The 13,645-nt window shown below is 45.0% G+C and overlaps 1 protein-coding gene across 2 annotated transcripts in view; it reads right to left on the bottom strand.

The window, feature by feature from the left end:
- Window positions 1-2,643: 2,643 nt before the first annotated feature.
- Window positions 2,644-13,645, bottom strand: part of C8H11orf65 (chromosome 8 C11orf65 homolog) — a 269,451-nt gene continuing 258,449 nt past the window's right edge. Inside the window, exon 9 of one of the 2 annotated variants that reach the window (XM_069202318.1) lies at window positions 2,644-3,207. In XM_069202318.1, the coding sequence (XP_069058419.1) occupies window positions 3,089-3,207 (119 nt within the window). In that variant the 3' untranslated portion in view covers window positions 2,644-3,088. The remainder of the gene's footprint in view (window positions 3,208-13,645) is intronic. The other variant, XM_069202320.1, reaches the window with a different exon arrangement.

Below are 13,645 nucleotides of genomic sequence, written 5' to 3'. Positions count from 1 at the left end.
TGCCACGGTTTTATTAGTGTCAAGACCAGCCCTCAGAATTTGGTTTGCAACATCCTGCCTATTTCACACACACAAAATAATAGGAAAAGACTCCTTCATATGCTCCTAAGGACTAGCAGCGACAATTATGGCCTTTTTTCACAAGGTATGGGTATTACAGAAGAGAAGGCAGATTGCATTTGCTCTGTCAACGAAGAGAACGCAAGAAACAAAAACCTTATAGTCCATGGAATCTAACCTCTTGCACTCTGTTTGGCAAAGACATAAGGAATACGTCAGATTCAGTTTGGCCAAAAAGGTCGGAACTACCAGGTTTCCAGGTTTGGATGGAAAAAAAAAAAGTAGAGTCCACTGAATCAGGCCTGCGCCTTCTGACTACCTGCCTGTTTATCCTTGTGCTGAATGCACTTTTAACCAAGTCATGTGTAGCCAGCAACTCTGTCCACAGCTCCATTTGCAATGCTGCTAACAGCACTTGCAGAGTTGACCAAATCTTACCTCGGATGGAAAAGATCTTGCTGATGGCAAGGTAGAGATCAGCAGACTAGTCATTTGCATGTCAGTTCCCACATGTTCATGAAACAATGCTTGTATTCCTAGGCTAAATAACATGCACATTTTGCCAGGGTCACGTTTCATGATTTTTTTTGGGGGGGTTAGCCCTACTGCCGTCAGTCTCTCCTCCTGTAAGATTAATGCTCGGGGATTCATTCAAACATTTGCAATTAACCTAAAGAAGCATCCAGCAGACGGTTACCTCACTTACCTTAAGTTAACTCCTCTTCTGATAGCCTTGATCTGTCTTCCTGCATATTCCTCACTATCTATCCATCTTCCTCTCCTGAAGGGTAGAGTTAACCTGTTGTAGATAACAGGCTTCCTGGTTCACTATTCATTAGGATTTAGCTTGTTCCTTAGTACACTGCTCTGTAGGTATTTGTTGGTTTTCTGTTTTCTGAGTCTACAGACCTGCCAACTTGTGCAACATTTTCATCATGTGCGGTGGGGATTAGGAGTGGGCGGGGCTGAGGAGTGAGTGTGGCCATGGGCAGAGCTTAGCCCAGGGCACTTTAAATTCACCATCTTCCATGTCCAACGCCAACGCAGGTTCTGAGGGTGCCACTGAAGTCTTAAGGAAGTTTCATACCCTATAATGGACATTGGCTGTGCAGAGCTCCACTGCCAAGGATCCTAGGTCCATGCGTGATGCGCTGCTCTAGTCCAGGCTTTTTCTTTTGCATTCTGGGACTTGTGGTCCTGTTTTATAATGAGATAAACAAGACTGCAAGTCCCAGAATAAAAAAAAAAAAAAAAAAAACAGAATGGAGAAGTACATCATGCATGGACCTGGAAACTTGGCAGGGCTCTGAAACAATTAACTTGAAACCTGCTCTCTGCAGGGTTTTTCAACTAATTGTGTGCACATCGTGTGATGTCAGCTCCTCACCAGGTGTCTGTGTGAAGAGAGACGATATCGTGTGACACACTTGGTACTGTTGATGTGGAAGGTCTGAGTCTACCTCAGAAGGCCATGGAAACAGACTAAGGAACTGATAGCGCGGAGGATGGTACCGACTTGCTGCGTTGTTACGACCAGCAGATGTGTGCTGCAGTAGCGCCACCTAGAGGAGCTGGGGATCTATTGCCTGCAAAGGAGACTTTGTTTCAGATCGGTCTGGTGGCTAGAGAATATTTATAAATGAGGTATCCACCTGAAAGAAAATTGCAGATTGTAGATAACTTGTACATCTGGTCACTGCATGAATACATTGAATAATGCAAAGGATGAGTATTGTTCACCACAGAGTATCTCCCTTAAAACTCAACAGCATGAATTTTTTTGAAGACTTGGGGCCAGATGTATGAAAAATCCAGTTTGTAATTTCCTAATTGCAAATCTGTGCAATTCGCAAATAGGATCCGCAAACTGCAATGTACTACAGTGTGTTTATCACTTTTTGTGATTTCCAGATGGGTTGCAAGGGACCTGCCTCATCAATATTTATGAGGCAGGTCCAAATGTGAGATCCATTGGGAATGGCTAGCACTCACAGGGATGGTGGTTTGCTGGGAGTCAGTAGACCACCACATCTGTGACAGCTTTTTAAATAAAGCAGGTTGTGTGTGTTTTTTTTTTTGTGTTTTTTTGTTCTTCGTTTAAATGCAGCCCATTTTCCTTAAAGGAAATTGGAATGCATTACAAAAAGAAAACTTAAAGGACCACTGCCTGCTCTTAAAAAATGTTTTCACCCACATTCACAAAGGGGAAAGCGTCCTTGAGCACTCCTTCCTATTTGTGAATGGGTTACTGACTCTTCTACGGAGTCGGTAAAATATGAATGTTTTGCGGCCACATTCTGATCGCAAAACATTCATACTTGTCAGTGCTGTTCGGTATTAGGAAAGGATGCCCTGAACACACGTTTTTCTAATACCGAATCACAAAAGCAAAATGCGATTCGGTAACAATTTAACAAGTCACATTTTGCCTTTTGTACATGGTAAAATGCATTTTACTGGTTGCAAACAGCCCATGTGGCCCCTCGTGACATGAAAGTTAAGAAGTGTGCATACTGAATGATGTGAAAAAAATCAACAAATAAGAGAATTCTTTTCTCATAGAACATCTTAGCCACAAGAATGTACATACGCAAAACTAAGATTTACTTATTCAGACGTGTGCTCTCTGTGGCACATGATAGTGCTCAGACATTCATTATACATTCTTACATTTTTACATTTTTTAAATGGCATTTTACATATAGTCAATCCAAAAAACATGATTAAAAAACACCTGAAAAGGTTTGTGACAAAAAGAACCTTTGTGAACCTGAAGTGTAACAGTCTCCGCCTAAACGAAAGCCTTTATACCAGCAATCATGTTACTCGATGATCAGTGGATTAAACAAATACAGAGAAATTGTGTGCGTTTACAAGGCGCTGTTTCATAAGACGTCAGTTTCAAGACACACAGTACTCATCACCCATAAAAGGGCACTTGTGTCTACATGTGTCACCTTGAACAGATAATTATAATAAAACTGCTGTTGTTAAGGGAGATGCGAGAAGAGGGTACAGGACTGCTAGTTCAACAGGTTCCGGGAACACTTAAGTTATCCTCTGTAACATCGGATCTGTCTCGGCTGTCTTTGCAGGCTGTCGTTGAGAATTCATAGGAATCATATTGTGAAACAACAAATGTGGAACCTAAGGAAAGATTTGGAAAAAGAAACATCGTGAATATTGGTCTTTGAGAAAGAAAAATGAAATAAAACCAAAATGCCTATGTAGGGCATTTGACAATTTTGCAACCCGTAATCACCACGGGCCAGATATACAACCTTTTTTTGCAGTCGCAAACGGAGATTCGGCTCATTTGCAACCTCTAAAATTGCCTATGGCATGTACAAACCCTATTTTGTGAGTCTGTAACCTATTACCGACTTGCAAAATAGGGTTTGTGAGTCGCTATTAGAAAGGGGTGTGCCAAGGGCGTGGCTTCGTAAGACAGAGTCGCAGGAGGATGTATGATTGTTATGCAACCAGAATGCAGTCACAGTTTACCATCAACTTCAAGTAGGTGGTAGTCCAGTCACAAACAGGAAGGGGTCCCTAGGGTACCCCTTCCCCTTTTGTGAGTAGTAGAAAAAATGTTTATCTGATAGAGCAACTAGCCGCATATTCCTTATCTTAGAGTTCTCCCCAGAAGTCAAACTGGATCTGGAAATTTTTCCTCAGCAGTACCTCTGCGCGTTGGTAGAGGGTGTTGAGCGATTCCGAAGCAGCATCGTCCCCGGCCATTATGTTATCAGAGTACATATTTGACCTCCTCTGACACGAGTTTCTTCTTTTCCGCGCAGCAATGCGGATTCGATGTATCGAATACCTCGGGCCTTTTTGACCTTATCTACCCGACGTCGGGTATTTTGTATAATTTCTAACCGTAATAGTGTATATGCCTTCTGGGTTGAAGCCCTGTGGATCCTCTTCCCAGCAGATGTCGGGCACAGATCCTCATTCTGTCTGTATGTGGTGTCTGGGGTCTCATGACGCCTACGACTGCGACACCTGCCATTGTTTGAAACCGAAGTCTTTGAGGGAGCGTTGCATGAAGCTCCTTGCGGTGCAGGCGGACAAATCCTCTTTGCTTCTGCGTCGCAGTCTGTCTTCGTCTTCACGGTCCTGGGAGCGCTCGAGGAGGCGTTCTCTGATGGTTCCATCGACCATGGTTGCACCCTCGGCGTCTCCAGGTAGGTCTTCCTTGGCACCTGCACACTCTTCGGTGTCTCGGCCTCTGTGTTCTCCTCCAGTGGAGTCCACGCCTGTGTCGACCCCATCCCTTCTGGCATTTCTCGGCACCGGGGCGGCTATGGACCAAATGTTACATTATTATTATGTCCCTCCATTCTTTCTTTGGTCCTTCCCCTCCATCTGGCGCACGTTCGGGCCCTATGGAGGTTGTGAGTGTTTTGGCAGGGTCTTTGCTGGCGGTTTCCATCTTGGTGCCTTCTCACACTCTCGAATCCGACTCCGGAGTCGGGTCGGCGTATGGCCTCCGTCTCCTTTGCCTGATCTTCTTGTCCTGGCGCACCTCACGGCGCCGTTAGACCTGTCGACTCTGCTCGACGTGCCTATATTGATATCTCCGGAGTCGGACAATGCCGCTTCCGAGGAAGCTTCCCCCCCCTCGATGTTGGTCGACATCAACACTGACGCCGGGTGCGGCCCCAGGGAATTTACCTGAGGATCCTGTGCTGGGTCCACTTTCTGAACCTTTTGTGCTTCCTCAAGCTCCCTTTATGGGGCCCATACCAGGTTCATCCTCGGATTGGGTACTTGATTTGGGAACTGCTAGTGGTCTAGACTCCACCCAGCGTCTTGCCTGCTCTCGTCCCCTGGCTTGGCAACGGAAGCCAGCACTGCATTCGCAAATGTGTTGAGGCAGGTGTCTGATGTTTTGGACTTGCATCTTCCTATGGTGCAATTGTCTGTTGATCAGTTGTCTTTTAACCCGGATCACTTAGAGAACCTCACAAAAAGGCAGAACTAGTTTGGTGTCAAAGACATACTTCTAGGTATCTTGACTCAGCCTGTCTCTGGTCCTTCAGTGGATCGTACTGTTTCACACAGGCAGCGGCCGGCACAAGCAGACCCCTTGTGTCTTCGCCACCACTCTACTGCTCGGGGTTTGTTATTCAAACTGTTTTGGGCATTCCTGCTCTGGAGCAGGTTCCACCTACTCTGCTGCACAGAGATTCTAGACAGCTGGATGCTGCTGGCAGTCGTATTTTCGCCTCTTCTAGTGCCGATCTTTGTTCCACCAACACTTTCTGTGTGTTGGCCTGCTTTTCCCATGCATTTTGGGAATCTGTGGAATGTTTACTACCATCGCCTTGTGACGATATTCACCCTGCTCTGACGTCTTTGATCAGAGATGGTCAACAGGCTGCTTGACTTGCAGTTCGAGCCGGTATGGATTCTACCGATTCCATTGGATGGATCATGGGTGCGAGATCCTCTCTTTGATATGCCATTTGATAGCAAGTCCCTTTTTGGGGTGCACAAAGATTCGGCCATGCGTCGTTTCCTTGATTCCTATGGTGGGGACTAGTGTCCTTCCTCTTCTAGCACGTCATCGTCTGTTGCTCAGGTGTGGGCATTCTCACCCCTTCTCTGTTGTGATGGCGTTTGTTACGTTGTGCTTTTGTCATCCACGTTGCATTTTTTTGCTCTTCCTTTGGTGCGCACAGTGCTATTTCTATACTGCTGCTCCTATTAGCGTAGCAGTGGTTCCGGAGCATATCTTGTGCCTCGGTTGTAGCAGCCTCCTCTGTACAGGGGGTTATTTCCACAGTTATAACAGTATGGTCCACCATATATTGACTATGTTTTCTTGGTGAGTTTCAACTCTGTCTTTCATTTACATTAGACGAGATTTCACCACGCTTGGTTGTGTTTTGAGACGGGCAGAGTGTCCTCTTCTCATTTGGCCTGCTTCCTGGTGTAACGTCCACCTTCGCTTGGTCTTTTTCTACCACAGTTCGTGGGTTTCTTTCTGTTGTACATAACTGCCAACATTGCCTCTCCTTTGATTTTCCCTTGGCATTTTGCACCTCGTCTCTGTTGCTAAGAGACTGGGTTGGACATTCGCTCTTTGAGCTGTTGGTAGTGGATGCTGTTTTACGCATTTCTCTTGTTTTATTCCCCATGTGGACATATACTGTTGTACTCCTTCAGGAGCCAATTCTTGCCTACCTTTGGTAGGGTCTTTCACCTCTGGTGTACCTTCCTATGAAGCTTTCTCCAATCCAATGGGTCTCCACTTCCTGCTTTTCCTCTGCTCTGGGCTCAGATTGTGCTTGTTGCAGCTTCCACTTCCTGTCTTTTAGGATCAAGGAGCTATAGCCCAGTGGCAAGGTCTTCTGCCTTTGGTGGTACAGGCTCCCAAAGACAGGGGTTCACATCCCACCAAGGCTGTCAGGGGCTGCAGAAATTTGGTGTTCTCTAGTGCCCACTGTTGATCACGTTACTTCCAGGGCCATTCCACCCTAGCTCAATGATTTTGCTTTCTGCCTTTCGAGGCACTGGCTCCCCGTCTCAGGGATTCTGTGTTAAAAAAAAAAAAAAATCTGAATTATTATACTGTAGTACTGTACAGTACTCTTCACTATGGGATTCTTTCCTCTCTCACCATCCTGAGCTGGACCCTCCACGTGCTGTTCTTCACAGGTTCGTGCTTTCTTTTCCATAGGATGTTGTGGGTCTTTTATCGTACTCCCTCTTCTTGAGGCAGTGCGGTTCCTCTTTTTGGCCTTCACAGAGGTAGCCTGTATTCTTGGATTTAATTCCTGGAGCCACTTTCTACTGTTTCTCTTCCCCCCTCCCCTACTTCAATAGGAGGGGTGTGGTACTCCTTCCAATACTGGCATCTGCAAGATTTTACGACTTGCTTGGTGCTCTTTTTGTCCCTCGCCTTCCTTGTTCATGGTGATGGCGTGGGAGGTGTAATATATTTTATTTCCTGTTGCTGGTATTCCGTCCATTGTTTTGGTATTTTGCTGATGACATGAGTTTGGTCCCCTTCTGGGCATGCCTCTAGGGTTTCTTCCCTAGTGTTTCCTGTCTACTTGGTCATTGTTAATTGCTGTTGATCCTGTTGGATCCCTCCCGGACCCTCTATCCTTCTGCCTTCTGGTTCTATATTTTTTCTTACTGCTGGTGTTCTTGACACCTTGCATGTTTACTACCTTTCTTCCTTGGCATGGGCCATGGCTGTCTTTCAACATCTTTTTTCGTCCTTCGAGACCTGCTCACAGACCCTCACTCTTTTTAGACTTTTGTCTCTTCACGGGTCTTAGATTCCATTTCTTCATCCCCTCATATTCCTTAAGGGGTGCCGTGAATTGGTGTCTTTGTGATTTCAAGGAGCTCTAGCTTGGTGGCTAGGTCAACTGTTTTTGGTGCAGCAGGCTGCCCCTCTCCAGGGGTTTGCATCTTGCCAACGCTCTAACATATTAGCAGGCTCCTTCCGTTATTATTTGTGGTTCCTGTTGCACAGTTGTTTGGCTTGATAATTCTGCCTCCAGTTCCCCTGTCAGCTTGTTTTCTGGCATTCATTTTTGCTCTGAGTTCACACAGGAACGTCTGCTCCTTTTACCTTGTCGTTCCAGTTCTCCTTCAGTGCTCTCACCACCCTTCTATCATTACCCTGTCTGGTGTATATCTATGCACGTTGCACTGGCGTAAGGTCTTACTGGTCTTTCACATTTTGTTGTTCCTTTTGGGCTTGGGGCTGTTTCTCTGCTTATTCTGAGCCTACCATCCAGTCTATCTATACTTTTTCAGTTTCTTCATTTGCTTCTCTGACTGGAGTACTATCTCTTTCTGCCTGTGAGATTGTTGTATGTCATGGTTCTGTTATTCCTTCTCCATTGACTCTTTTACACGTTTTATATCACGTTTGTGTGTCTTTTCTGGTGCCCCTTACAGGGTTCCATTTTATCATCCTGCTGGTTTGTTCACAGTTTACCTCCCCTAGGGGGGTGGTTGCTGCCTAGTCTCCGGTGGAGGCTTTTCCTTACCAGCCATGACTTAGCTTTTCCCAAGGTGGATTTGCAGTTGATTTTCTCACATGAGTCACTTATGTTTTTCTCTCGCCCACTCTGTCTTGAGCTTGGTGCTTCCTCTATGTTACCTGGTTGTTCTTTGCGAGACTCGTGTGGTCCGTTCGCGTCCCTCCGCAATGGGTTGGGATTGCTTGGGTATCTAATTCTAAGATAAGGAATGTACGATTAGTTGTCTCTTTCAGATGAACAAGTTACTTATCTTCGGTAATGCCTTATCTGGTAGAGACACTGACTAGCCGCAGATTCCTTCTCGACCCACCCATCCTCCCCACTTGCGAACTGTGTACTCTTCATTCTTGCTTAGGGTGGTTTGGGGTGTTTTGTATTTCTACTATGTCTCAGGACATCTCTTTTTATTCTGGTTGGCATATACACTATTGCGCTGTTTTTCTATTCCATTGTCAGTTTCTCTGTGGCTCCGCGTTGTTCTGGGGCTTCAAGTCACCGAAGAAACTGACGTCAGCATGTCGGAGGAAGGAATACTGTATATGGACTCTGCTGATGTCATGTCTGGGGAAGACGTCGCTCCGGAGACGCTCAACGCCCTCTACAGACGCGATGAAGTACTGCTGAGGAAATATTTCCGGATCCAGTCTGACGCCTGGGGAGAATTCTAAGATAAGGAGTCTGCGGCTAGTCTGTCTCTACCAGATAAGGCATTACCGAAGGTAAGTAACTTGTCCTTTAAGAACAGGCACCTACCCTTGAAAAATGTAACAGAAATGCTCATTTTTCTTTTTGAAAGGAATCCCATTTTCCTTTAAGGAAAACGGACATTTAAAAAAAAAAAAGTTGTTTCATTTAAAAACAAACACAGACATGATGGTCTGCTGTCCTCCAGCAAGCCACCATCAATGTATTATTGCCCATTCCCAATGGGTCGCAAATTGTGACCTGCCTCATAAATATTGATGAGGCAGGTCAATAGCGACCCTATTGGGAATCGCTAAATGTGTCTGTGACACATTAGTACATTTCCTTTTGCAACTCGCAAATTGCGAGTCGCAAAAATTCACAATTTGCAAGTCACAAAAAGAAATGGTCATACATCTGGCCAACTCACCAAATTCAAGAGATAAGCAATGGCCCATTAAGTGCACTGGGGATTTACTCACCTGAGAATTATGTTAATATGATGTGATTTTTGTGTGAGCAAATCTGCTCTTTGTGGTAGGTTTGTGGGCAAGTTAAAGTGGGTCTGCCTGTAGAAGCTGGTCAGCTTATACAAACTTGCAATTTTGTGGTTACTTACAATCGTTTTATAAGCACTATCTCACTCAGATCACAGTGATAGAGTTACTGTCATCTTGGTTTGGAGTCAATCGTTTTAGAGCTTCGAATGAGAAGAACACCCCTAAAATATCCAAGGATGCATGAGAAAGGGATGCATTGGGGGCCAGAAAGGTCTGAGGATGATATTTTCCCTTAGGTGCAACAAAGAAAAATTGCCAAACCCAAAGGAAATAGCTTTTTGTATGGGGTAAGTGCATAAATATAGAAACACAACATTCAGGTACACATTTGCATAGATCGCACATACATTTACATGTGTTGACAGAGTTACATACCTACTGACTTGCAGCCTTTATTTCTGAAGTCTACAGTCTCAGCAATTGCAACCTGTTCTTTTGTTCTTTCGGAGTCCAGTAGTGCTTTTAGGCTGCTACCCAAAGATGCCACTTTTATGCCAATTTCGAGTTTGTGGGTGAGGAGGATTCCCTGACTAAGGAGGGCAAAATTCCCACAGGCATCCCTACCCACTCTTACATAATTTCCTGGGGGATTGGCGAGAAACAATTCCACAGTGCATCTCTGCCCAAATCCAAGATGTCAGAACTTTTCCTCCTTTGGTCAGCTCGGGGTACACCCCTGAGTGGTGTCCAGTGTAATCAGCAACTCCCCTTGGAACGCTGGTTCCTCGACAGGTTTTCCCCTTCTGGAAGCGATAACAGGCTATCTACCTAGACAAAGGAAAGAGCTCACATTTGCCTTTTACAAGCGACTTATCCTTTGAAGCTTAGCCTCCTACCAACAGGCCTTTTGGTCCCCTTTTCTGGGAGTCATTCACACCTCCTGGCATCAAAACAGCAGGCTGTCTCAAGTGACAACTGCTGTAGTTAATGAAAAACAGCTACTAAATATTTTGGGCAAGAAAGTGGTGACTTTCTAAAGTCACCTTTAAATTAAAAGTTAACTTAAATCAAACTTTAGCACTATGGGTTTCCGACAATTCATTTGATATCTCAATGTTCTATATTTCGTGGTCCCAGATAGATGTTAACACTTAGCAGCTGAGTGAATGTAGCCCCATGGTAGCTAATAGGACTACCAGCCTTTCTACAGTGAAAACAACAATGCAGGTTTTCAATGTTTGGACAAGAAACATAGCATAACATTTTAATAATCTAATATTCTGCATCCTGCCTTATGATCACTTAAGGCCTACCTTAAGGGTAACTTGTAAAGTGCATAATTACTGGAAGGCAATGTATGACACTGCGAGAAGTCACAGAACTACCCAACATCCACACCTGGGAAGCATGCTTACCTCTCTGGTGCTCCTCTGTGCCAAACTCACACTCACCCTACAAAGGACCCTCTACAGCCCTACCTTTGGAGGCCTGGCATGGTCCAGTACACAAGAGGGCAGCAACCAAGGAACACGCCCTCTGCTATGGGGAAGTGCAACACCTGTGTAAATGACCCACATCCTCCTACTAACTACACTTTTATCACAGTTTCTACAGCATACTAGAGGTGATGACCTTCCCTCCATGACACACACACACGCCATTCCCCCGAATAATCACTACTATACGAGAAGCCTCCATACTCCATCTTGCTTGAAATACATACCATCACATCTCCCTTCCCGCCAGACCTCCCTCACCGCGCTACTCCTGCCCCCGTATTTCATCCCCTCACAGACCTGACTTGCCGCAGTCTCCCTTTGTTCACCTGCACTTAGTTACATCCTGGTTTACGAACCCCTCTCCCAACTTTCTTTCACCATTGCTGCAGTGTGCTGCTACTTCCTTCCCAGCTTCATTGAACACGTTAGTGTCCGTAACGAGATCCTACAATGTATATTTAAAGAAGACTGTCCGTGAGTGTATGGTTGCCCCAATGTATGCTACTGTATTTGACAGCCTTGATGCACACTGTTAAGTGAAAGTGTTGTCATTTTTGTAAAACTCTATAAAAAATATTTTTCTAAGAAAAGAAAAACCGGTAACTTAGAAATACCAATAACAAAGGTTTGGACTTGGCAAAAGGGTTAGTTTGCCATGTCTAATCAGCAGCTTATAGGCAGACTAGGCTGTCGTGGTAGACCTAGAGCCATGTTTTCACTTTGTCATTGCAGTAGTGGCACCATATATGCTGCAGTCCACTGGTTACTTGCAACTTTCTAACCCTGGGTACACCTTGTAACATAGACCAGGGATTTATAGGTAAATTAAATATTCCGATCAGAGATTTGCCATTTGCACATACATTTGAGGGGTCACAGCACATGCACTGGGGCCTAGTCAGCAGGGCCCAGTTCTCTTCAGAGTGAAAACAAACAGAAGCGTCAGTCCAAATATTGGGTGTGTGGTGTGTGGGTGGGGTGTGATCATTCAAATGCACCACTGCCATTCAGCCGTCCTCCCCTCCTCTCTAGGTCTATCCTTTGTCAAATGTAGGGTTGTCATATTGTTCAATATACACTGCACAATGTCAGCAATCCCTAGGCTTTGGTTCTGCAAAATTTGTTATAAAGTGTGTTATTTCATTTAAATCAAATGGAACAGATTGTGAACATGTCATTTGAGAGTGCAAGTTTATTTAGGAAAGTGTGGATGAAGCCCAGCCAGGAATTAAAACAGACACAGTGTGCTCCAAAGGAATTCTTGGATTTTGGATGCTCTTCCAATTTTGTATCTGAGGGAAAGGTTTGAGCTGTCTTCTTGAGGACATGCCTACTAAAGCCACCAACAGCAATGTTATGCTTAATGCTATTCCTTCTCCCATATGAACTCTCTTTAACAAGAGGTAATACAAGACAAAGCTACAACTGTAAAGCAATAAAAGAGAGAAGAGGAACTTAACCCACAGACAAAAAAACACATGTTACTCTTCAGCACTGAAGGATCCCTTTGTCTCGTCGCAGCACTTAGATTTTGTCTTAGAATGGGAAGCAATTAACATGACTCAATGCATACTGCAACAGCTTATCCAGTTGGGCCCTCCTACAAATTAATGAGGGGACAAACAGTTCCTCCAACTCTGGAGAGGCATCAACACCTTTCAGACCTCCAATAAGAACTTCTGACCATGCCACCCAAAGGAGTCATAGAAATGGTACCCAAGAGCCAGCAGAATTAGGAATTCTATTCCATGCATATGCTGCTCAGGAGATGGCCAGAGGATGGAAAGCCATCCTGGATGTCCACAAGCCAAACAATTTCTATCCACAGAGTCCTATCACTGGGATGCATCCATAAAATGTACAATAGTTCTTCTATGCTGACAGATGGCACCATGGATCTCGGTCTAGATCCAGCTGAGGAGGTAATTTTGAGAACTTGTTCTCTTTGTCAGGGCCATCGTCGTCCCTCCCCTTTACATTGATCAATTGAGGGGTCTTCAGCTTCTGATGATGTCCTCAATGTCGGGTTATGATGTCTGTTAAGGGTTGCCATTCAACATTGTGCCTGGCACTGTTCTGGTGCATTTCCTGGTATTTATAGCTTTTCACACCTGGTGCTCACCCAGCTGGCAGTATTCACCCAGTCTTTAATGGCTAAGCTCCATCCCCCTCTGATTCTTTCTGGTGCATCTTTGGATGCTAAGGAGATTCTGATCCCATTGTATGCACCTAGGCTGGTAGTCTGTACCCCGGCACAAGTCGGTTTCAGCAGGAAGTATGCACCCTAAAGGTCTCAATGTGTTCCTCTCAGCCGCCAAAGGTGTCAGTATTTTTACTATCATCACCAGTTTCTTCAGGTGTTGGTCTGTCAAAGTCGACCAAACCTTTAGGTGCTGATCCTGGCAGGGTGACTCCATGCACCTTGCAGTCTTGATACCAGAGTCCCAGGAACTCTGCTTACCCTTCAGGGTTCATTATGTCTTCAAGAAAGGTGTGTGAAGAGGTAGTTGAGGCCAAGGAGGTGTTTTGGGCCTAATCTTCCTCTGAGGCACTCCTTAGTATGACTGCTTCAGGTAGTAAACCTCATTTGATCAAGGAATTGACTACACTCCTTCATCTAGTCTGGTGGATGTGGAAAGAAAGTAGATTGCTTGGTCATACCGTCTGAGGAGAAAACTTTCACCCCCATCTCATCACTCTTGTAATGCTATATGCCTGCTGGCCCACTACATGTATGCTCCTTGGGAGATGGTTATCACACTCTTTCCAGATTATGTGAGCACCTACTTTACTGATGTGGTTCATGATGGATTTCGAGCAGCTAAATAGCCCTTTAGGTATGGCCCTGACATAGTGGAGTCGGTGGCCAAATCCATGGGCTCTGTGT

Source organism: Pleurodeles waltl, chromosome 8, assembly GCF_031143425.1.
Source record: "Pleurodeles waltl isolate 20211129_DDA chromosome 8, aPleWal1.hap1.20221129, whole genome shotgun sequence".
In the NCBI taxonomy this organism is placed as follows: Eukaryota; Metazoa; Chordata; class Amphibia; order Caudata; family Salamandridae; genus Pleurodeles; species Pleurodeles waltl.
Note: the sequence above shows the minus strand (reverse complement) of the source record. Positions and strands in the feature narration are given on the sequence as shown.